This window comes from Brachionichthys hirsutus, chromosome 16 (genome assembly GCF_040956055.1).
Source record: "Brachionichthys hirsutus isolate HB-005 chromosome 16, CSIRO-AGI_Bhir_v1, whole genome shotgun sequence".
Taxonomy (NCBI): domain Eukaryota; kingdom Metazoa; phylum Chordata; class Actinopteri; order Lophiiformes; family Brachionichthyidae; genus Brachionichthys; species Brachionichthys hirsutus.
In genome coordinates, this window is record NC_090912.1 from 8,104,190 (window position 1) to 8,128,001 (window position 23,812).

Below are 23,812 nucleotides of genomic sequence, written 5' to 3' on the forward strand. Positions count from 1 at the left end.
AAGGGGAGCCTATTTGTATTTTCCTGAGACATAGCCTGGAGTGTTTTGAAGGATGAAGCAATTTATTCCAGATGTGCACTAAGAAAAAAAATCAAACCAAAAGTGAGACATTTTGCAAAAATACCATTCCTGCTTTGCATTTGTGCATTCTGATAATAAATGAAGAGGTTTTCTGAAACGAACCACAAAAAAGAAAACCCTCCTGTCATCATGTTTGCACAGCCGCAGTTCATCCTGCATGTGCACATCTGGAACGTGACGTTTTTGAGAATTGTAAATCAGGGCCAAGGAGGTGATGGCCGCTGATGGGAAATGAGACGCCCGTTGCCATGGCGAGCGGAAGAAAAGCTGAGAAAAACATTCTGACAGTGTGTCTTGGTTGTGCGTCGTAGCAGCCGCCACAGGGAGGCTCGTGTTTTTCACTTCTCAGATTTCTCACTGCCAACGTTTTCTATGATGCTGATTGCGTGGAGGAAGGGAATGCAATCTGCTGTTGGGAGGGGGGGCTCTCTCCTTCCCTAACCCACAGGAGGGAACAATAGGAGGTGGGTGAACACCCTGTACTCCACAGAAAGAAGATCCTAAGGAACAAAATGTATTGAGAAGGCTTTATCAAGGTCAAATATTCCACCCAACAACACATTACAAGGTGACTCAACGTGCTACCTGACCCCCCACTGCGCTGAATCACGTCATGCCCTCATGTCAGGCCTGTTTGGCCAACTCGCTTCTTTGTGGTTATGCTGATGAAGTGGGAAAGGCCTGGCGCTTACGGCGGCTCTCATTGGCCAGGCAGCGGGATCCTCATGTCTCCTCCAGTAAGTGGAGACATGTGAGACCAGTCAGCCTCCAATTAGGCCCAGACTGTTTCCCAGAAATGCTGGAGGGCCTCTCCCTGCCTCTCAGCCCGCCACGGTGGGTTAAGGGTGCACCCCACGGTGTCAGCACTGACCTCAGCTGGCTGGAGAAGCCCCCCCCCCCCCCCCCCAAGGATGAGTTGCGTGGAGCTTTGAAGCTGGTGCATTGTGCAGGGCATCAATCGCAGGCTTTTGACAACGACAAGAAGACAAACCCTCAAAGGCGGCTCAGGAGCCAGCATAGCATCTGATCTCCCATAACATCATCCTGTTTATGAATACACACACACACACTCACAAAAGCCACGCAGACACGTAGCAAACACTCTTGCTTTACTGGAAAAACTAATCCAGCATGAACCCGTCAGGAATGTCGTCTGTGTTCTGTTCGTCTTTCATCCTCGAGGCAGGATTTCTGAGAAGAGGGCTGTTAAACCCAAATACAACGGCAACATTTCCTTCCCTGTCCACTATCTTAAACACACTCTTACAAGCATGCAAAAGATGTGTTTAGCTTGCCTCCCAGTCATGTGTGTGAGGTTGAAGCAGCTGATTAGTGCAGAGAGTAAAATGCAAGCGGGATATTAGATATGTGATATAATCCAAAGTACGTGAGATAAAGTTTCTGCAAAACAAAGTGGAGCAGAAAATAAAATAAGAAGATTTGGAGTTGAACTTGTTTTTAAGTGAAGCAACGTGACTGAAACTTATCTGAGCATTAAAACGGCAGGAAAGCTGAGCTGTTTTGCACGTTAACAATTTATTGACCTGCCTTTGAAATCGGACGTCTGATCTCTCTCTGTGTCTGGAGCCGTTTTCCTAAAGGTTTTCAGTTTCTGCTGCACTTCCTTTACTGAGACTTTAGGAGGGCAATAAAAGGTGTTAAAGCAAACAGCATCTCCAGATCACGGTCGCCCTCCTGGAACAACACAGAACTCGGCTTTATCGCTCAGCAATAAACGATAAGAGCTCATCTGCAGCTAGTAAAACTCTAAACTCGCAGCGGCGTTATCGGATTGCATCTGAGAAATGACCCCTTAACTTTCAATCAAACTATTTGTTCCTGAATGCAGCCAGTTCGAGGAACTGACTATGAGCGGACCGGATCCAGTTGGGGGCATAGACACTGTCTGAGGGCCGCACCAGTTGGATTTACTGGAAAGGAGAATCAGTTGGGTGTTTTCTTTTCTTTCTCCTCTGTATAACATTTTTTGGTAGCGATCTTGCTGATGCAGGGGCTCAAGAATAACTGTATTAAAAAAAAAAAAAAAAAAGGACAAAGGCTTGTTTGTCCTTGCGGAAAAATGGCATTGTGGGATGTTGCCGCACATTCATTGAACTCTGGGTGGGAATGGTTTTCTGGGAATCTTTTTTTTTTTAAATGTGGTGTGAAAAGAATCACAATTGTTTTTCCTGTTGATTTTCCCCATTTCTCACATGCCTTCAGGAAGCGTTTTGCATGACGATTGTAGTTTAATGTAGTTTACATGCAGCAATATAGACAGCGGGATGCTGGAAGATCAATAAGATGATTGGCTTTCTGGAACAGGCAGATTGTTTGTTTACATGCCGGTCAGGGGTCGGGACAGCGTGTACCCCCCCCCCCCCACAAGATTTTTTGCTTAAAACCGGGAAGAAGAAGGAAAAGGAGGTCGTGGTTTGGAGCATTTCCAGGAGAATTTCCTGTCTACAGGGAGTGCCCAGCTACAAAGGAAATGAAAAGCCTTGAAAAGAGTGAGAGGCCTGCATAGCTCTTGTCTGAACTCTGATCCAGGACTCGCTTACTGCAGCACTCTTTTTTTAAAATTATTATTATTGACATAATCACCTTTTTTTTTTGTGGAAAATGATGAAAATCTGGAATAATAGCACACACAATATCTGAAATGTGATTCGAGGCTGCACAGAGAGGCGATGAGTCGTGAACCTACAAAGAACATCCACAACGAAGGTCTGATAGAGGAATCAAATGGATTACGGCAGCCAGCTGCGTGAGACAAGACAACGAGAGGGCTCCAGTGTTGAAACTAAACCATGAACCATGAAACGGTTTCTGATGACGGTTGAAAAGATGAAAGAAGACTCAAGAACAAACGCACACCTGCCGCAGTAACGACAGGCTTTTCAGTGGATCCAATAGCCGGGGACTTATGTGACTTCATTGTTTCTGCCATAAAGACATTACGTGCAAGGTCATGGCGGGCCAAGTCATAAACGCATATGGAGTTATTTACAGATGGGGGTGGGGGTGGGGGGGGGGTTGTATAGTTGAGATCAAAGCCTACATCTGTTTGACCGATGCCTCCTGAACAACATCATCAAACATCTGCGGTTGAATCGGGCCCCTTCAATGACATTGGGTACAGAGGGAAAAGGTGGCCTCTTGTTCGAGGGGGGGGGGGGGGGGTCACAATCAGACTTTGCCTCTAGAAGAACAACAGGACAAACTCCAATCTGTGAATCCCTCTTTGTCCTCCGCCTGGCACCTATCTCAGACATCTATCTCTTATCTGGACGTAACCACAAAGCTGGCTTGTGGAGATTGCACGGACGCACTAAATCCACCTGGAAATGCCGGGCTTACCGGCACAGCTCAGGATCGAGTTACTGCGACTGTGTTCTATAGAGGAAGTGATTGCATGTGCCGAGCATAGCTGATGGATTATCCTGCGTGCATGTCAGCACTGCGCTGTGCATGCAAGTGCGCCTCATGCAGCGGAAATCTGTGATCTTGCAGATCTTTTTTCAGAATGTATTTGCATTTGTGCATGGCTTTATATTTGTATTCACCATTTTGCCATTGTTTTGTTTCATGTGGCCTTTAATGCTGACTTCCTGCCTCAGAGGACATTCACAGAACGCGCTGCTGCTTATCTACAGTCGGCTGAAGAGCTGCAGCGACGCTGCGTCTCAAAGAACTGGGAGCTCCTTGGCACACATTTTTAGCTCTCACACCCAAATTCAACCAACAACCTGTAAAAAAAAAAAGAAAAATACAAACCCGCACAAAATTAGAGCATCTATTTTGTACTTTTCATTTATATATATATATAAACACATTTAAGTTGTACACACCCTGGCCTGAGTGCCATTAAATGAGGTGTTCTCAGCGAACAGCATCTCCCAGCCAACCTGCTATTATGGTGTCGACAGATTTATTACCATCTGCCCTATGACATCAGCCAGCTATTTCTGGGTTTTGTGGGAATCAAAGTCCATTTTAGAGTTTCCCAATTATGTCACGGGCTCTCATTTGATACTGATAAACGGATGGTGAGATGAGCGGCGGCATCAGATCTGCCACAAGGCAATCTGAATGTTTGAAGCATCAGTTGATCATCATCTGGACACAATGACAGATGTGCATTTTCCAGATGAAACGTACGACCATGGCAGTATGACCCCAAAAACGGGCTTAATCCAGCCACAGATCAAAGATGAGCAGATTGTATCTCTTGCACATTATTGTTTCATGCAGGCTTTTAATTCCTGGCTGTGCATGAAAAAAAATATGTTGACAATGAAACCCAGAAGAAACAGCCAGCAGCTGGTTAGCTCATCGTAGCACAGATTACTACTTAAATACTTGGAAATTGAACTAATCTTAAAAAGCAAGGCTAAGATGATCAGATAAAATGAGTTAAATTAAATCCCCTATTCCAGCTACAGATTAGCTAATCCAAGGTGTCTGTGGAGATTCCCAGTCCAGGAGGCGAGGCGACCAAGTCAGTCCCACAGTCTCAACATATTGCCAGAGGATTGTCGACTACTTTATTTATTTATTCCTTTTTGCCCCAACATCTCTATAGATACATTATCACAGAATAATTCCGAACTGGAACACACATTCCTTGTTGTGAGATTTTCAAGCTGTGGCTCACTTGAGCTTGTTTTCGGTGATGTCAAACAAACTCATTCTCAGAGACACGATCATTTCATACGTTCAAATGTTTTTTCTTTTTCTTTTTTTTCGGTCTAATCTAACTGGTGAAGAATTTGAACCGGTTCTCTGTGTTCCTCCGCTGATCTCTAAACATTTGATCTTCACCCTTCCAGTAAATGTTAGCCGCCAATGTGCTTAGCAACCACATCTGGCACGACGCGACGAGCTGTGGGAAATAATGACACACACGCCGGGGCGCCCTGATGACGTTTGTGACATTCACTTCTTTCTTTTCCTTCTTCCTCAACACCATGTCTGTGCAGTCAATCTCACCCGACTGTTCCCACTTTACATTTCCTGTAGCCATTTCCCAAACTTAGCACCAAATGTCAAAATCATCGCGGTCAGATTGTGTCAGCTATACGCGATTTGGAAACAGGGGGTTACGAAATTCCAGCGCGAGTCTTTCAGGAATGAGCCGCATGATGCCTGTCTCAATAATAGCCCCGGATGAGGCTCCAGCTTACTGTCACCAGGCTGCAATATTGGCAGCTGACCCATGTGCCCTCTCCAGAAGCCATTTATCACAGCAGCGCCGAACACAGCTCATTGGCTTATGCCAGGAAAATAAACACAGGCTCAGGGAAATGAGCCAATTTATCACAGCTCTCCTGTTGTTATAACAAAAGTGCTCCTTTCTCGCCTCCTGCTGCTTTTGCCTGAGGGGAGCAGAGCTGGTACCGGCCTCATTAGCGGGACAGTGTGGCGATGTGTAAATGCTGGTGCCGTGCCCGGAGCTGCGAGGCTTGCAGGTCATTCTCTGGCAGGGCGGACAATAAAGCAATGCCAGAAAGTGTGTCATAAAATCAGAAGTCAAATCATTCTCAAAAGACCTGCTTGAGGCAGCTGCTAAATGGAGACTACAGCTGTGAGATAAACGCACGCATCTTTGAGAGATAATTATCTAGACCTATGGTGGAAAGTAAAAATCTATTCTAACGACTGCATTTTCGATTTGCCTTTCTCTTGCCTTCAGCTGTAACATATGAATATTCTAATTTCCGCTCCTTCGTATGTATAAAATGGATCTCGTGGCTGCTGTTCACGAGAAGATACTGTGGTGTCCAGACCGTAATGTAGTAAGAACTATCTCCATGGTAACACATCAATGATAATGATCCCATGGAAGTGATATAAAACAAATAGAGATAATGACATTCATTTTAGTGACTTCCAACATGTCATATTATTGCCGCTATAACGTCCCTTCAGTGAGCTTTCAATTCTGGACTTTTATGGGGTCATTCTAAAGTGGGGGGGGGGGGGGGGACTTTTTGCCAAAGGGGCTGGGCCACCTAAACATGGATGGAGTGCTTGTGTGAACTAATATAAATGACATTACATGAAAGGATTTGGCCGTTTACAGGCAGCATTACAGGGAAAAAGGTCAAATGAATGAGATTTAATTTTAATAACATTTAATTTAATGATATAATTTGGACAAGTTCGGCAGGCCGGATTAAAAAAGCCCAACGGGGCCGTATATGGCCCGCAGGCCGTAGTTTGCCCACGCCTAAATTCATTCTTGTCGTGCATTTATTTGACTTGCAAACTAAAAATAACTATCAAGAGACACAAATGCCCCAAAGGCGCAGCCAAATGTCAGACATCATTGTCTTTAACTCAAAGGGTGTGAAGGGTGCGGATTGACGTGTGTGTGTCCCGCTCACGGCTCTTCCCAGAAGGCAGCTGTGACAGGCACTATAAATAGACTTGTGTGTGTGACATGCAGGCAGGAATGCCGGGCGCTGCGTGTACTCAGTATGTTACGCTGTCTGCCTTCACAACTGCCAAGACAATCAAATGCCAACAATTGTTTTTTTGTTTTTGTTTTGTTTTTCCAAATCAAGTAACCTTCTAATAAAAAAAACAAGCTGAGCTCTACAAAACACCACAGCGCTAACTTTTAGCCCAGCACTATCTGTCCACGTTTTAAAGCAAAGTGACACTCGTGAAACCAAAGCCGTGCCGGTAACGCTCTCGGGGTTTCACAAGCGTGATTGATCAATATATTCGTTCCTGAATTCCTGGTGTCGCTCATCAGGTCACGTGACGACTATTGTTAGGTTTTACTGCATGGTGGAAACTAAAATGCACCAACGGCAAAAGGAAACACAATGGCTTCTCATCTGTAGTGGACACGCATGACACTTCCCATAAAGCACAGAATGACACAAAGAATGGCATTCACACACACACACACAGAGCGAGAGAGAGAGAGAGAGCGAGCGAGCGAGAGAGAGAGATACCAGGAAATTACTAGGAATGGCTGGTGATCAAACAGTAATGATCTTGCTCAACTGACAAGGAAGTTTTGGAGTTTTACAACCGCTGAATGTCGCTGCTCTGAAGCAGACGAGCGTTGACGCAGTAAAACAAGGAAGACGCGCAGGTAGAGCCAGGAAGTGAAACGATCATGAAACAGAGCTAACAGGAATCGGACTGAGTGATGTGCCAGTAACCCTCCAGCCAGGCTCATGTTATCGGGCAAAGTCAGTCGGTGCATTTTAAATGTCACAACCCCCCAGATAGCGCTTGATTTAGCAATTTAAAGGATGTCAGTGACATTTTAGTTTTAGTTTTACTACTGTAACAAAAAATAAACACTGTTACAGGAAAATCAGGAGATGATATATATATATATATATATATGTATATATGTGTGTGTAAATAATGGCCTTTTGTAGATAATTTGACATCACTAATAATTTGACACGCAAAAATGCAGAGCTTTTGAAAGCGCTCCCTGTTGTTGAGTCAAATTCTGCTTGACAAAGCAGCTCCAAAAATATTTGGACAAATAACATTTTTCTGCTTTTGCTGCTTTTCAGCCCTCTTTCCAGTCCCCCCCCCCCCTTACATCCAGCAGGTTTTTACGGGAACCATGAGCTTGAGTAAATTTCTGAGTCAGAGTGGGGGAAACCTAAACAGAGGCCTTAATCCCACGAAACGGCGGTGCAACAATTTATCAAGTGGGCTCTCGTCCTGTCTGCAAAATAAAGGAGACATTTATTAACTTTGTGTGTGAGCCGGGGTCCTCTTTGGGGCATTTTGTCGGACATTTAGACACACGGATAGTGCGTCTATGCTTGGTTGAAAATTTAACCATCTACCATTTAACATCTGCCTCGACTGACCGTCCATCAGCGGGACTGACCTCAAGCTGGTTTATTAATGTGCTTTTACAGATGCCTTGTGGCACTCACAGGTTCTCTCGCTCTATTCCACGCCATCATTAAGAAACCAACTTGGGAAATGACAGTTTATATATATATTATATATACTAAAAAGCCAAGTCAGCATGCTGTAATGACGTGCACAGTTTCCATGAAGACACAGTGAGCTGCAAGCTGCAACAGAACATGGGGTCCCCCCCCCCCCCCCCCCCCCCCCACAGCTCCAGTCAGCTGCTGCTCCTTTCCCCTTGCATTGACTCCTATTGCTGTCCCGGGCGGGGGGAGGGTGCTGGATGTTAAGTAGATGTCTCACGATGATGACACAGCAGATTTTCTGGAAAGATGAGAACGCTTACGAGGTTATCCCAGTAATTTCCCTCCCCCCTTGTCCTGCTGGTGGTTTGAATCAGTCTCACCTGACTCACCTCTGTGGACGTGGCTGCATGGCTTTCACCAAAGCCCATCTGGCTTGTGGCACCAGCCCCCCCCTAACCATGTGCAGCCCAGTTGGGTACAGCGAACACAGACACAGTCGGTTCTGCGCAGCTGGGTTCCTGACATGAAAGGAAGGAAAGCAGTCACGTGAAAGCGGCACCTGACGCTAATGTAAAAATACAAAACCCACCTGAGGCTGATGGGTACCCACCTGATCGCTGAGTCAGCAGAAGGAAGCCGATCAGCATCATGACCACCCTGTCAGTCACGTGCACGCTGGAAAAGATTAGACACGCTTCCTTCCTTCAGACAGAAAGGGAGGATGAATGTTACATTCTGGGTGAGCTCAGAGGTTTGGATCAAAGGACTGGGAGCAGGAAAACCAAACCTTTAAATGTATTGAACTTATAGTTTTGACTTTTTTTTTTGTTAAATGTCCTTTATTCAGTTACTCTGACAGAATAACATGCAGTTTAAAACGTGTTTAAAACTAGAACTGAAACTAGAACTATCTTACATCTGCATTATGCTACAGCGTGTTTGTCATTAAACTGCATACTAAACAGTTTTGCATGGAAGTCTTTGTGCATATAATTAATGCATTCATTAATTATATGCACAAATACATTATTGTCTGTTTATTGTGAGCAGGATTACACACACACACACACACACTTGCTGGGTCAGAACAGAACCCATGTTATTTTGATAATGCAGATTATGTTCTTCCTCAATGTAAGATTGGCTGTTATATGTTTCTGGAAATAAAGTTGGGATCTTGATGAAAAAAAACTATTTGTATTTATATGACTGGTATCTAATAAACATGGACCCAGCAGGACCTGTACATTAAAGGGGATTACCCGTTGGAGCAGAGATCTGTGCTCCGCTGAGTGGAATTCTCATTTCACAGTGAATGTAAAAATAAAACATGTTTATTAACGTTGACATCCAGATAAAACATGCAGAATACCTGTTGCCCTTGGATACCAGCTGTTTGTGTTGGGAAATAAAGTTTGTGAACTTCCACAAAACCGGAGTCCCGCAGGAATCCTGCTGCGTTTCTAAGAAAATCCCAGCTGAAGAACTTTTTCCTAAAAAAGGAAAAAAGGCTGGAATAGCAACATCTTTTAGTTTGTCTCATTTAATGACATAGGCCGGTTGTGAAATAAATACCCCCCCCCCCCCCCCCCCCACACACACACACACACGCACACATAAATTATACTTCACAATGTTTGAATAACACTGAAGAAGCCTCCTAAGGTAACGAAGGAGTATTGCTTGGAACTCCTCCTTGACTCCATTTCGGAGGAGCAGCGGGAGGAGGAGGGGGGGGGGGGGGGCGTCTCATAGCAGGAATCTTTAGGAAAAAATAAATAAATACATGGTTCCTGACAATCCGCCAGAGAGAGAGAGGCTTTCCTGGAACAGAGAGGAGGCGGGGTGTCCTCCCAGCCAGACTATAAGCCCTCCTCTGCTCCTCCCGCTCCACTAGTCACTCGCGTCATAGCGCAGAGAGCGCGCAGCCCGTGCGCAACGCCGAGGAAAACTACTTGACCAGTTGTTCCGAAAGAACTCTCATCCGACCGGGCTCTGATCCAACATCTGCCGGGATTTACTTTAAAGAAAGAGCGAATTAGGAGGAACATTGGAGGTGAGGCTCGGCCATTCTTCTCTTATAGTTAAAAAAAAGAAATGTGCGTAAAAGATCGGTTTAGAAGCGCACGTTAACTCGATCATTGTATGTTAATTACGCAACGAGGACTACGGCGTCCCTTTACTGGAACTGACCCGAGGGGCAGAGATTACGCACGCTTTCCCCGGAAAGGGTGGAAGTTAAATGAAAGCGTTAAAGCCGCAAATTATCAAAGAAGCTTTGTTTTTCTGTCTCAATGGTAAAAAAAAAAAAAAAAAAAAAAAAAAAAGAGAGTGCCGGCTCTCTGGGGATCATTCCCCCCCCCCCTCATCGCCACCAGAGATGGTTAAAGGCATGACGTGCAGCTGCACATCTGGGAAATGAGTTTCCAGAAGCGCTGCAGGAGTTGAAGCGTATCACAGTCGACTCAAAGAGACGGGCCGTAACCGTAACTGTGTGTCTGCAGAGTAATAATATTCCTATTACTCTCTTCTTTTCTCCTCAGGTGATTCATTTCCACACAGACCGCACTCCTCCTCCCCTCCTCAGCGGCTCTCCGATCCGTTTGACTTCCACGTCAGTTCAAAGTGCCCCCCCACACACCCCCAAGGCTGCCAAGAGAGCGGGCACAGCGCCATGGTAACTCACAGCAAGTTTGACAGCGCAATGAGCAGCGGCCTCGTGGACCCCAGCATGCGGCTGCCTCACCGTTACAAGACGTTCGCCTCAAAGCAGCAGTACCAGATGGTGCTCGCCACGCTCCACAAGCTGCAGGAGAGCGGCTTTTACCTGGGCGCCATCACCGGGAAGGAGGCCAACGCCATGCTGGCTGCGGAGGCCACCGGCACCTTCCTGATCCGGGACAGCTCGGACAATCGCCACCTGTTTGCACTCAGCGTCAAAACGCCATCGGGCACCAAGAATCTGCGCATCCAGTGCGATGCGTCCGCTTTTTACCTGCAGACGGACCCTAAGAACATTCACACCGTCCCAAAGTTCGACTGCGTCCTCAAGCTGGCCAGTTTCTACATGTCTCAGAGCAAAGGGAACAGCCGCGGCGGGAGCACCTACTACATTCACTCTGCAGGGGAGAAGATCCCCCTGGAGCTCATCAAACCTCTGTCCTGCAGCTTATCCACCCTGCAGCACCTGTGCAGGAAAACTGTCAATGGACATTTAGACATTTCTGCTAAAAGAGACCAACTTCCTCATCCTCTTAAGGAGTTCCTCCAGGAGTACGACGCATCGATCTAGAGCGAAGAAGAAACTCTCACAGCGCAACCTCGTTCCGAGATGTGCGTCCGGGCGGCGGGGCGGGGATACGGCGAAGCGAAGCCAAGAGCGTCAAGGAACCCGAAAGGGAGCACATTAGCATACTGACCGCGGCGCGCTCTCACAAGGGGACTTCTTCAAGTCAAGCTTGTCGGCTGCGTTGGGGACTCGTGCACAAAAGAGGACGCTGCTGTTATCCGGTGGCACGAAAGGGGCGAGAACCTCTGTAGATGGCGTGCAACTGACTGAAAGCTGTCCACAGTCTGATGACACACAGCTTCCCTCCTGCTGCTGACCAGCGTGCTGTGAAGCCCACTCGCCTCATCCTGCTCAGGCTGATGAGCTCACGTTATTCGTGTTCGTCCGGCCTCCTAGCAACGCTGACCAAATCTACATCGGAGATTCAAAGACAATGAAATGCGGAGCACCAATGAGTGGACACTGATCGCCTTATTCATGGGGGGGAAAAGGACTAAACCTCTTTCTTTTATATGTTTGGACCAGAAAATGTGGAAAGAAGCAATGATTTGACAATATTTTGTTCAAAGAGAGGGCTAATTATGCCAAACTTGCCTAATCTAGACAACAGTCTAGACTCTAGAGCACCAACATGACTGAATCCTGCAAGGTCCCACATCAGTCACATTTATGGCTTTGGTGGGGGGAGGGGGTAGTATTTGCAAGCATTGGAAGTTTTGCCCTTGCCTGTGAATGTATTAATAACAACTGTCTTTTCCTAACGAGGAGAAGAGCAATGTGTCTTATTTTCATGGGTTTACATGAGCGTTAAAAACGAAGCGTGTTTCTGTGCTGTCTTTTATAAAGATGTATTCTGTGCCAACCGATCCTCTCGGCTCTGGATGCCTGAAGATGAATGAGAAGTTTGACGAAGCAGGCAGCCGGATACCAATTTGCACTTATTTATATTTGTATGAACATTGCATTAATTTATAATAAAAATGTACTATTTTTTCTATGAATTTGGGTCCCTGTGTTTGAATCTATGATGTCTAAAAACTAAAAACTGGGATTTACTTAAGTATAACTGTTCGACATGTCCCATCTATCTTTAATTTATTCTTGATCAACATCATAGATTGTTCAGTTTTCCTTGGTTTCCTTTTACATTCTCACTGATGGGAATCTTATCCATCTATCTGACGCATAATGTGTCATCAAAGTATCACATATCAAGAGATTTAGAGTTTCTGATTCAGGAGATGAATTCCCTGGAATATGATTAAGCGTCCTTTATTTTTTTAATTAAGCTCTGTGGTTTCCTTTCTGTTTAAGAGCGGCTTCCTCAGACAAAATGCTCTGGAACTATGCAACGCGTCTTCCGCATAAGTCGTTGTTCATCCAACCTCTGACTCATCGGATCCTTTGTAGGTGATTGTGTGGTCTAAGAAGCGCTCACCACCGAGACGCTTTATTATGCTGCTGCTTAAAACCTGAATAGCGAGTACACAAATGATCAGAGACATCCCACGCTCTCCACCTCCAACACAGATAATCAGGAATATGTCAACATCAGCTCTTAAAGGCTGCAAGGCCTTTAAAGACATTCAATACAAGCACTAACTAATAATCAGGCCAGCTGGCTGCGACATGCTCTTAAGTTTGACGGCAAATATCTTCCCCATTATGTCACGGAATGTGAACTTTAAAGCACAGAGAGCAGACGGAGCTTCTAAATCAGCCTTGGTGTTAGCTGATCTCCAAGCAGAAGGACTAGATCACACCATTTGTCGATTCCATTCATTATTTTAGGATTCTGTCGGCAACAAGACCTCCTGTGCTCCATAGTGCTCCACGGCGCTCGATGGTGCTCATTGTTAAAGATCACGTATTATACTTTTTTCCACAAGTTAACGCAGTTCCCAGACACATATATGAAATATCTGTGACAGTCTTTGGCCAAAATAGCAAACAGATACTGCAGGACAGCGTCACTCTTTTCTGTCTCAAACAGCTCCGTCAGAAAAGCCGCTGAAAACGACAACGAAAGTAAGTTCATTGCGTGCACGCACGCAGCTGAGCAATGGATGTGCATGCATGTGCACGTTTTCGTACTGTGACATCACTGCAAGTTAGATTTCTTCCAGAAGCGTTTCTGTACTCGATTACAGAACTACACAAACGACCAAGGATTGACTGGATGGTTTATTTAGCTGTTTTTGGGTTGATAATGACCCAAACCCTTCAAATTAGTCGTGTAGAAACATGGGAAGAGCGAGTCGTTCATAATATGTCCCCTTTAAAGCAGTACAGTAAAGATTTGTAAAGATCTCTTGATTTGCTTGATGCTTTGTGATTTTGTTCAGGTTTCAGTCTCTACAGAAAATATAATTAGTCCATTTGGATTTTTCAGGTGCATAAGAGTTTGTTCAGATGTGTTCCAACTGACTTCAAATGATGACGTCATGTAGCATAAACTATTACGGCGCCTCACTCTTCTGTCTTGAGTCCAGTGTTTTGTCGTCCATTGTGTCTGTCTGTCTGTCTGTCCATCCGTGTGTGCTCAGCAGGGCGTGGCCATCCGGTCAGTCTCCACCCACCGGAGGCTTCCCGCCACATAATAGCGCACCTGAAATCAATCTGAGTCATTATCTCACCTGAGTCCTGCAGCACGTGAGCGCTGGCTCTTTGCTGCAGCCTTCAATATTTACTTTTCCAGTTTTTCGGTTTGTGATTTTGCTGAACCTTCATGTCGGAGGATCCAAGATGAGTTCTACATTTTGGATCATAAATTCTTCGTAGTTAGAACACACAGTAGTGTGTATGTGGGGGCCTGAAATAATGAGGTAACATAGACATTTAACAATGAAAAAAAGTGTAGATGGTACAAAGTCTGCAGCCAGGAGCACATTTTCCGTGAAGCGCTAAAGTGATGGATGACGGGGTTTGTGCAATGACGGCCAGATCCAAAATGATGACATGAAGGGGTTCCAGCTCTACCTGACTCCACCGCAATTTACTGGTTCCTCAATTTCAATGGGTTGAGAGACAGATGAGCCGTCTCCGAGAATAGAATAGAAATAGAAAGCCTTTATTGTCATTGCGTAGTGGCTACACAGTGAGATGAGGAGGGGATCTGTGCTCCGTGCACCGACATGGCTCTCAGGAAAATGCCCTCCAAAGACAATTTAAAAATGTTTATTTTTATATTTTATATCTCAGAGAAAAACTTCAAGTCATGACTTTAACCTAAACAATGAGAGGATTTGGGGGACTATATTTTTATAGAATGTAATTTTTTGGAGTAGACTGCAGGAAAAAGCTGCGATGACGGATTGCAAGTAATAAAATCAAAATAAGGGGAAGGTGCATTGAAACCGCAGACCATAAATAAACCAACACAGGTTGGCCTTTCTTTACCGGAGAACCAGACCTCCATGTATAAACACAAGTAAGAAAAAGAAAGAATTGCAGATAGATGGGGAAAGAGCAAGAAACACATTAAACGCATTATCAGGCAAACGTGTGGCGAAATGAAATTGAGTGTTTGAGCAGCTTGGAACATCTGTCGGCCTCAGTTAAGGTGGAGATGTAAATCATTTATCAGGTATTTAATGAGAAGTCCTGCATGAAAAAGCTTGTGCAACATTGAGGTCTGGCATTCAGCTGATATCATCTGATCTTCTAAATCATGGATGATTACAAAAACTGTGCCGGCTTCATGAGAAGTTCTGTGGTATTATCTGGTCATGTGATTCCAGAGAGCGAGACTGCGGCTCACGTAACAGAGAAATGTGACATCACGGCTGAACTTTGACCTTGTTGCTGCATCTAAAACGATCTGAAACTATCACTCCCACTTCAGGTTTTTCTGAGGAAGCCCTCATGTATCCTTCACACCTGCACTTGAACCAGGTGACACAAAAGGAGAGTAGATAAAAGAAAAATAAGTCTTCAAACTTTCCACTTTGCCTCACAGTAGTCCAGGTTATATATACTGTATATATATATATGAGTGAATGCTTTGGTAAGGCTGATCAATCAGTACAAATACAATCAAACATCCACATATAAATACACAATGATATAACAATGAAAGTTTAGAACTGGAATACTCTGTTGGATTTATGATAAATACAATCTTCTGAAGGGGAAGCCCAGTAACGCTGAGTTTCGTGAACAGTTGAGAGTGGGATTTTTTGGGGACTTCAGTACTTCCAGTTAAATATCTCAGTTTGTTGAAGTGTATTCTTCTACAGAGAAAAACGCTTTAAAACGAGACAAACACTCAGAGAGCCCAGACCTCCGCCAAGCAGTTCATTCTTGATCTGATCCGGGGGAATTTTGAGGGTGGCATAGAGGCCCCCACCCTACATAGCTGTGTCAGATTCCATAAACATTGGTCAATAATCAACCGAGATAGGAACACATTTTGACACTCCATTGACTGCAATGTTAATGAAGATTTTAAAGTGATCCATAATCCAGGATCTCTTCTGGCTCATCACCAAAATTTAACCGTCAGTTCCTGTAAACATTCCCATCATGCTCTGAAAATTGCATCTGGATCCCTCTGTAACTGCTGCTGCTGTGTTGTTATTTATGTTACTGCTGTTGAGTTAATTCAATATATATTTTTTTAATCTTCATGTTTATAATGCCCCTGCCCTGTGAGAACTACACATCTCAGGACACGGTCCCAGCCTCGTGTGTCCCCCCCCCATAATATTGAGTGTCTTTTATTTGCATTGGAGTGGAACACGTGGGTACAGCTGACAGCACCGCGTGGAGGATTAGAGCTGCTCTGTCTCTCCAGCCTCTCCGTCGTCTGTTTACAATTCCATAACGACAGGTTTCCAGGGAGACACTGTCAATAAGCTCCAGTTGCCAACCAGGCGAGCAGAAATGAGTCACATGCAAACCCCGCCCTCCTCCGCTTTCTCCGGGCACGCTCCTCCTGTTCCTCCTCCGCTTTCTCCGGGCACGCTCCTCCTGTTCCTCCTCCGTTTCCTCCGGGCACGCTCCTCCTGTTCCTCCTCCGGACGGCCACGTTTACTGTTAGCCCCTTTTGCTTGGCTTCAATGGCAGAACTCTGCACTTCCCATTGTGACATTATTTTGTCACCTCTGCATCTTCAGCTGCTGTATGTTTTTTGTTTTCTATCCCCTCCTCCTGTGCTTTGCGGTGGAATGACGTCATCCAAGCAGCGAACATGTTGTTTGATATGCGCACACGTAATGGCTGGGATGCTGCATCGGATCTTGCAGGTGCAGCTCATAAACTGATTATACATGCGCATGCATACAGCTCAGTCGTGAACTTCCAGGAATGCTGCGTGGAGTTCAGGTAAACCACCGATGGTTTCGTTTCTCTGTGATCGTGATTGTGATGTGCCAAACAGAGAACCCCTATAACAGTCCTCCTCGCAGGCTGCCGGGAATCACCATGAGTCACAGCCTGGTGTCCCTGGCCTGGAATGAAATGACGTATTTACGCAAGGTTAGGCGTAATTGCGCTGCGTAAACGAAACCTTCACCGGTTACTACATGGAGAAAACACGCAACGCGCTCCCATATACGGCATACTCTGTGCAAGAAAACGAACATCCACCTATTATAATGCTGGAATGTATTCTCCATGCTTGTGATCTGACTTCAAACTAACACGGAAACATTGCAAATCATTAACGTTTCTCTTTATCACACGCGCATTCTTTTTGTCTGACGGCGGTGTTTGCTGACAAGAGGAGGTGAGAGGCTTCACACGGGTCACGCATTGTTATGACTTGTCTCGTACACGCCGTCTTGGAACAGGGTGTGTTGTTTCTGTTGCGCAAGGAAGCCTGGTCTGTGACGCTCATTCTCTCCCCGGGCATTGCGTAACCAAGCTTGTCATCACCATGGAGACAAAAATAATAAAGTATTTGTAAGTGTATCGTCATGCTCGTATAATCTTTAAAGTTACAGCATGTGTGCCCTGGATTCTAAAATACTTTGGGAGGGGGCCAAGGACCTCTTTCGGAAGCATTCGTGTACTTCTGCCAATATACCAGGGATGAACTTTATTGTGTCACATGGTGTGTTTGTGTCAACCAGAAAGTGACATCTGTTTAGCACACAGATAAGACTTTTCACAGGAAGTTCCTCTGAAAGTGCCTTTACTTTTTTTTTAGATGCTGTTATGAGACTTCATAGGTAAACAGATATCATCTGCGCGAAGAAACGGAATCATTTAGACACGATGCAAAACCCACGGCACACACAGTGAAGATATATATATATTTTGAGCTCACTGAGAACATCACAGGAAATTGTATTTTATTTGCTGGCCTATTTTACAGGTTAGACTTAAGAGCGGGATATGTGTTAAATAAATGTGGTGACTTTTGCCTCATTTTTTTTGAAATGCCAAAAAAAAAAGGCAAAAGCATTCAATCTAACTAAGGGCTATTATCTGTGAGGTTGATGCTCCTGATTCCTCCTAATCTAATATAAGTACGTTTCAGATTAACTGTATTGCTAAGACAAACATAAAAAACAAACCCCAATATATATAAATAAAACATTCATCCCTTAATGATACAGGAAGTGGAGGAACCAGTGGGCTTGAAGCTGAGCAACGCAATAACAAAATGATCAAGTAATGACAGCCTTCTCCTTTAACATGCATCCTTACTCTGCTACTCTTGCCTGTTAAAGAACTCGTATCCGAGTGTTTGCTGTTTTCCATTTCTAGTCTTCCAATCAGTTTTACCAGCTGATCCGGCCTTTGTCAGTCATTGGGGGTAAAAAAAAACTTTGGTGCAGGTAAGTCAATGTCCAGAACTCCTACAAGTTCGTACCGACCCAATGTTGCATCATAATCCTTAAATGAACTGCAAGTGTCATTTGAAGAATAAATAAGAGAATACATACACTACTACGTATTCCAGATTCACATGTCGCTCACATGTGTATTATAAACCAGCAGCAGGCACTTTACTGGAAATCAACAAATCAGCTGAGCCACAGTTGATCCATTCTTACACAATGACAGCTCTCTATCTTTGTGTGTGTGTGTGTGTGTGTGTGTGTTTAACATTTCGATAGCAGAACAAACAGACAAAGGCTTGCGCAGGTGTACCTAGCAGGTCCTTCCAGTAACATAAGCCATCAGGTGACCAGTAATGACCCTGAATTCCCTTGAGCAGTGCCAAGATGGTGCGTCAGCAAACACTGCAGCTGAGCACTACAGGACTAGCAAACCGTAGCAACCGTACTGACTGACTGGCGTTTGTCACGACCTGAAACTGGAGTCGTTGAACGCATCACAGTCCGGCTTGACAGCAGCCAGCTCATTGGGCTTCTCCTGAAAACTCTCCAGGATTGTGTAGTCCCTAAGGGCACGGGAAATGGAACGGGAATGTCATTAATGATTCCGGATCCAGCGGTTGCAACTCCAGTGACTCCTCCCTTCCAGGAGGCAGCGGAGCCACACAACCCACAGACAGCCTAACAACCAGATCAGAGAAGAATCACCCTCTTAAATGCCCGATCAGTGTGACCTAATATGCCTAATATTCATGTGACTGTCCTCACGTCCTGCTCCACAACAACAAACACGTATTGTGCAGAGACACATACAAGTTTTTTTTACTGCCTTACAGCATGCACCTTAAATATCTTACATATAATATATGATACATGCATTGTTTGTCTACTTTGTTGTAAGCAGGAACTCCTTTGTGTAGGTCTCGTAAATAGTGTGGACACTGTGTTTGCACTGTCTGTGCTGCTCGAGGGACACAAACAGAGGGAGACAGATTCTTCTGCTTCTGCTTCTGAACAGTGCTGTGCATCTGGAATCCTGCAGCCTTTCATCTCCTGCTTTCCAGATGGCATTCTGGCCATCAAATCGTGTCTCTGAACTCCTCTTGACGTGTCTTTTTTTTTTTACATTTATATAGAACGGCCAAGACATATCTGGGAACACTTCTAGTTCCCAGATATGTGAAGTGATAAATTGTCCTGGACTGGTTTCCACAGAAGAATCCGATAAATGCCTTGTGAAATTGGGGGGGGGAGGTGGGACGTTGACAGATCCCTGTACTTTACTTCAGTAGAAAATTCCTTTCAGGTCGTGAACGGTGTCCCAAAAATAAGGGGCTGCCATGGAAAAGACATCAGAGACCTCTTACGTCACAGGAAACCGCAACTCCTGGTCTTGAAACCGCTCATGGAACTTCGGCACAGTGAGCAGGGGAACAATCTGACACTCCCGGCAGGCCTGATGCAGCCGACTCAAACACACTTTACTACATGCTGACACTCACAACACAACAAATCTCCACCTCAAATGTCACTTCAGTGGTCATAAAGGACACTATTATGAGCCTCCAGGTGAAAAGAGGAAGTTGCTTTATGGGAAAATGGTATTAAAATGGCCTTCGGCCCTGGTGCGTTATATGCGTCCTATGTTGCAGGAATACAGTTTTCACATCAAGAGCACTGCTTTATTATTTTAATTGCTCACTATGAAAAGGTCACCACAGTCAGCTGCATGGTGCATGAGTACAAATGTTAAAAATAGGATTTCTCTTCTCATAAGGATGTGGAGTTGGAACAGAAATGTATTGCCGCCACCAAGGAGATGATGTTTTTGAGGATTACGGAAGAAATGCTTGATGGATCTTGAAAAAAAAAATCTGATTATGTTGCAACAAGGAAATCTGACAAAATGCTCATGTGAAAACTAGGAAACAAAGGATGGAACGTCTTTGCATGTGTTGAATATTCCAGCTCAGCTGTATTTCCATAGCTGTGATGGTTAACACACACACACACACATACACACAGTCACACACTGCATAAAATGAGCTCATGGGTCAGCGGAGGACAGTCCGCCGCCGCTCGTTTGACAAATATATCGAAGCGCAATAATCCTTTTTCTGCATTTATCACATGATCTGACTCATAATGATGCCAAATCAGGATTGCACAAGACTGTCCCCTCGTCTTGCTGCTGGTTTTTCTTGTGACGCTGGTGGTTCCTTTAGTTGGCTCACCAGTAACTTCACAAGGAAATCCAGTTCCATAATTCCTTAGGCAAAGTCAACCACTTTGTGCTGTGCATTTACAGCAACAGCTTGGGAAAAGAAGCAAAGGCCAGCGCTCACTGAATGTGAGGTTTACTTAATAATAGCTCGCTGAGAGCTGTACAACAAAGGCTTGTAATGGACCGCCTGAATACGCTTGGTCAGTGGTGTGGAAAAGTCAAGCAGCAAAGTAAAACCTTTGAATGAATAAAGGTGATGATTAGGCTTCAGCAGGCTGACTCACAAGGTACACTCTGGGACATGGATCACTATTCCCATCATCTACACACTCACACACTCACAGACATCCTGCCTGGATATGTATCATCTCACTAAACGTGTCATGTTTGTTCGTCTCCATACGCAGATGCGAGCTTTCTGCCGTCATAAATAAAAAATGCTCAGTCACAGTCTCTTATAGGTCTTGAGATGGAATGAATATCTAATTTAATCTAGTGGAAAGAAATACTAGTTATAATGTCATAAAGACATGAGTGGTCAAAACAGGAAAAATAAATTGCCACATAAAAGCATGTGCACTTAATCCCGGCACAAAGACGCGATAAAGTGCAGTACAATCTTGCAAAATAGCTCTTAACTAGAAATATACTTGCTCAATTTACACTGTAGAGGAAGTGCTGCAACAGCACGGTGTGCATCGGGTGTGTAATCGTGCGTGCGGCTGCTTGTACAGGTACAAATCTGAAAAGACAAGATGGTGTGTTGCCCACCAGCGTTGAACAAATCACTCAGAAGTGAGAACTATCAGCTTGCTGAACGTTTACTATCAACAATGGCCGCACAGACAGTGTGCTGCATGTGTGTGTGAGACGAGGTGCTTTTTTTTAACATCATAACCAGAAAGGAGAAGTTTCTTTTTTTTTTTCAGCATAATGGAAGTCTGCACAAAACATTCCAGCGTGGTTGCACAGAGCTGCCGTTCCTGTCAGCTCCTGAAACCAGTTGTCTCGTGATGAATCCACCTCACTTCTCTTCCATTCCGATGAATGCTGCACATCCACGAGAGAGTGAGGGGGGGGGGGGGGGGGGACACGAGGGCGGCTGGCGTCGGGCGGGACGATGCAGAGGACAGGGCGACAGTGGAGAATGTTGATTGGCTGTGGCGACCCCTGACGGGACAAGCCGGAAGGAAACAAAGACTCTGACCTGACTTCACAGATCCACCAGAGCAGAATTTTGCTTGCTGAAATGACCTTTTCTGCAGTAGCGGAAGACGGGCGCTGATTACTAGAGAAAAGCTAGAATGATATCAAGAGAAGTTCTTGAACTATCAGCTGCATCATCATTGTTGATTATATCTTTAATATGCAAAATATGTTCAAGAAGATTTGACTGAACATTTAACATCATTGCACTGGAGCAAAATGTGCCCCTTGATCCTGTTAGACATCAAGCGGCCCGTTCTCTGCCACTTCAGGGACCGACTGCTATCAGAACAGTCTGACACAAGGCATGAATGAGAAAATGACTGGCAGAGAGCAATGGGAGGAGCTCTCTCAGTAACAATTCAAGGAATTGATTTTGGCCTCTGAGAAGTATGACTCATCCTGCGGCGTGTCAGAAAACCCTTCGCCTGTTGCTCACCAGCCGTGTGCATGAAGCAAATCGCACCGCATTTTGTGCAAAGCGTTCCTCTAAGTTCGTTCTCTTTCTTGAACACCATTCACATTTTTAAAATGCACATCGTTTATGTCATTACACCATCGGCAGGTCCTACTTTCTGTCCACGGCACGACCCCTGATCGGAAATGACAACAGAAACAAATTATGCCATCAAGCTCAAAAGTCATGTGTCTCCTCAATTCTTCAAATTCCCATGACACTGCGGTCAGCCTTAAATAAGATCTGTGCATTATTTACAACCAGTGAGATGTACAAAAGTGGTTTAATGATTGCTCACCCCCCCCCCACCCAAAAAAAAATCATTATTTTGAAAAGACCAACGAATAAGGAATCATCAGCTCCAGTAAATATCTGAATAACCCCTCTGGAATTTATGTGAGGAAACGTGCAATTATGTTGTTTTAAAAATATATTTTTCTATAAAACTATTCCTCATCCAGTGTGTGTGTGTGTGTGTGTGCGTGCGCGCAGTGAGGGCGAGCAGAGGAAAAGACACACGATGATGCAAACAGAGTTTCAGCCCGTTTGAAGTGAAACACTTGTCAGATCTTTACACTGATCCGACCCAGGTGATCCGTGTCACAGAGGCCCTCACCCTGCTTCCTGGAAAATTATTTGCAAAACAAACTTGCTCAACGCGTCATGTAACCAGAAAACTGGTTGCTCCTCTTGAAAAACAGAAAGAAAGAAGAAAAGAAAAATACTGACTTGCAACATCAGAAAAAAAATAATGTTTCTCACGTAAAGGGCGAGGATTGAATGTCAAAGAGAAGACACATTTAGATTTGAATACCTTGAGGGGATGTTAGCAGACAACGTTCCCTTGCTGGGCCTCTCTGAAATTCAAACAGATAGTTTTTTTGATTAAAAGCCAAACAACGCTGGTCTCCTTCAAACGACTATCTATTCCAGTAACTCAGACGTGGCTGATGGGAATGGTCCACTGCGCTCCGAATTCCAGCATTCGCTGTTTCCCATCATTCATTCGGTTTGACATTTTAAGGGTTCCTTTATCGTTAAGTTTATGAACCGTGTCAGGCAATGAATAGGTTGGGGAGCGGAGAGAGGGAAAGCTGTCATGACATCCGGTGCTGGTTGGCGTCGCCGCCTGGTGACTGTTAAATTGAGCGTACACAGGTTGGATGAATTGGCCGTGAGGGGCAGCGAGCGCTCATCGTGACTCTACGTACACACGCGCCACGCACATCTGTGGAAACCACATCAGGAAGGCTGTGCACGAGGGCCTGCGCTCGTGACACCAGCTCCTATTTCGATTTACCCATTGGAAGGTGTTTTGACTTGACTCCAACGCACAGGTGTGGCTCACGTTTCTTACTGTGTGTGGAACTGTTCTTGGTTCGCATTCAAAGAACAGGAGTTTTTCCATTTGTTTATGTCAGACCAATAAAGTGAGTATTTCTTTTAGACAGCAGATAAGCCGATTATAGTAGAGTAGTACGAGCCAATTATAATGTCGGCATCGCAAAATATTCATCTGCAGCTCTGCAAACACTGTATGCAGATACTACATGGATTTTATGCTAATTTGATACTACACATTTTTTCTTATTTTCATACGGACATATTTGGCTTAAAAATAGTCGATTTTTTTTGGTAAACGTTAACTGGATGTTTAGAAGTGACAGTGAACCAATGCTGCTTTGTGCAACTCGTGCAGTTGGTGAAATTGTGGATTTTAAGTAATACGAGTCAAGGCCCAGTGTGCGTGTGTGTGTGTGGGGGGGGGGGGACAACTTCTGTAGAGCTGAAGATCAAGCTTATAAATATTTAGTTTATCAATTGTTATTGTTAACA

General features: G+C 44.7%; 1 protein-coding gene across 1 annotated transcript; it reads left to right on the top strand.

Moving 5' to 3' along the window:
* The first annotated feature begins 9,937 nt into the window (after positions 1 to 9,937).
* socs3a (suppressor of cytokine signaling 3a) lies at positions 9,938 to 12,302 on the top strand. Its single transcript, XM_068749560.1, has 2 exons — positions 9,938 to 10,068; positions 10,556 to 12,302. The coding sequence occupies exon 2, from the start codon at positions 10,687 to 10,689 to the stop codon at positions 11,302 to 11,304; it is 618 nt and encodes a 205-aa protein (XP_068605661.1). The 5' UTR covers positions 9,938 to 10,068; positions 10,556 to 10,686; the 3' UTR covers positions 11,305 to 12,302.
* Positions 12,303 to 23,812: the final 11,510 nt, after the last annotated feature.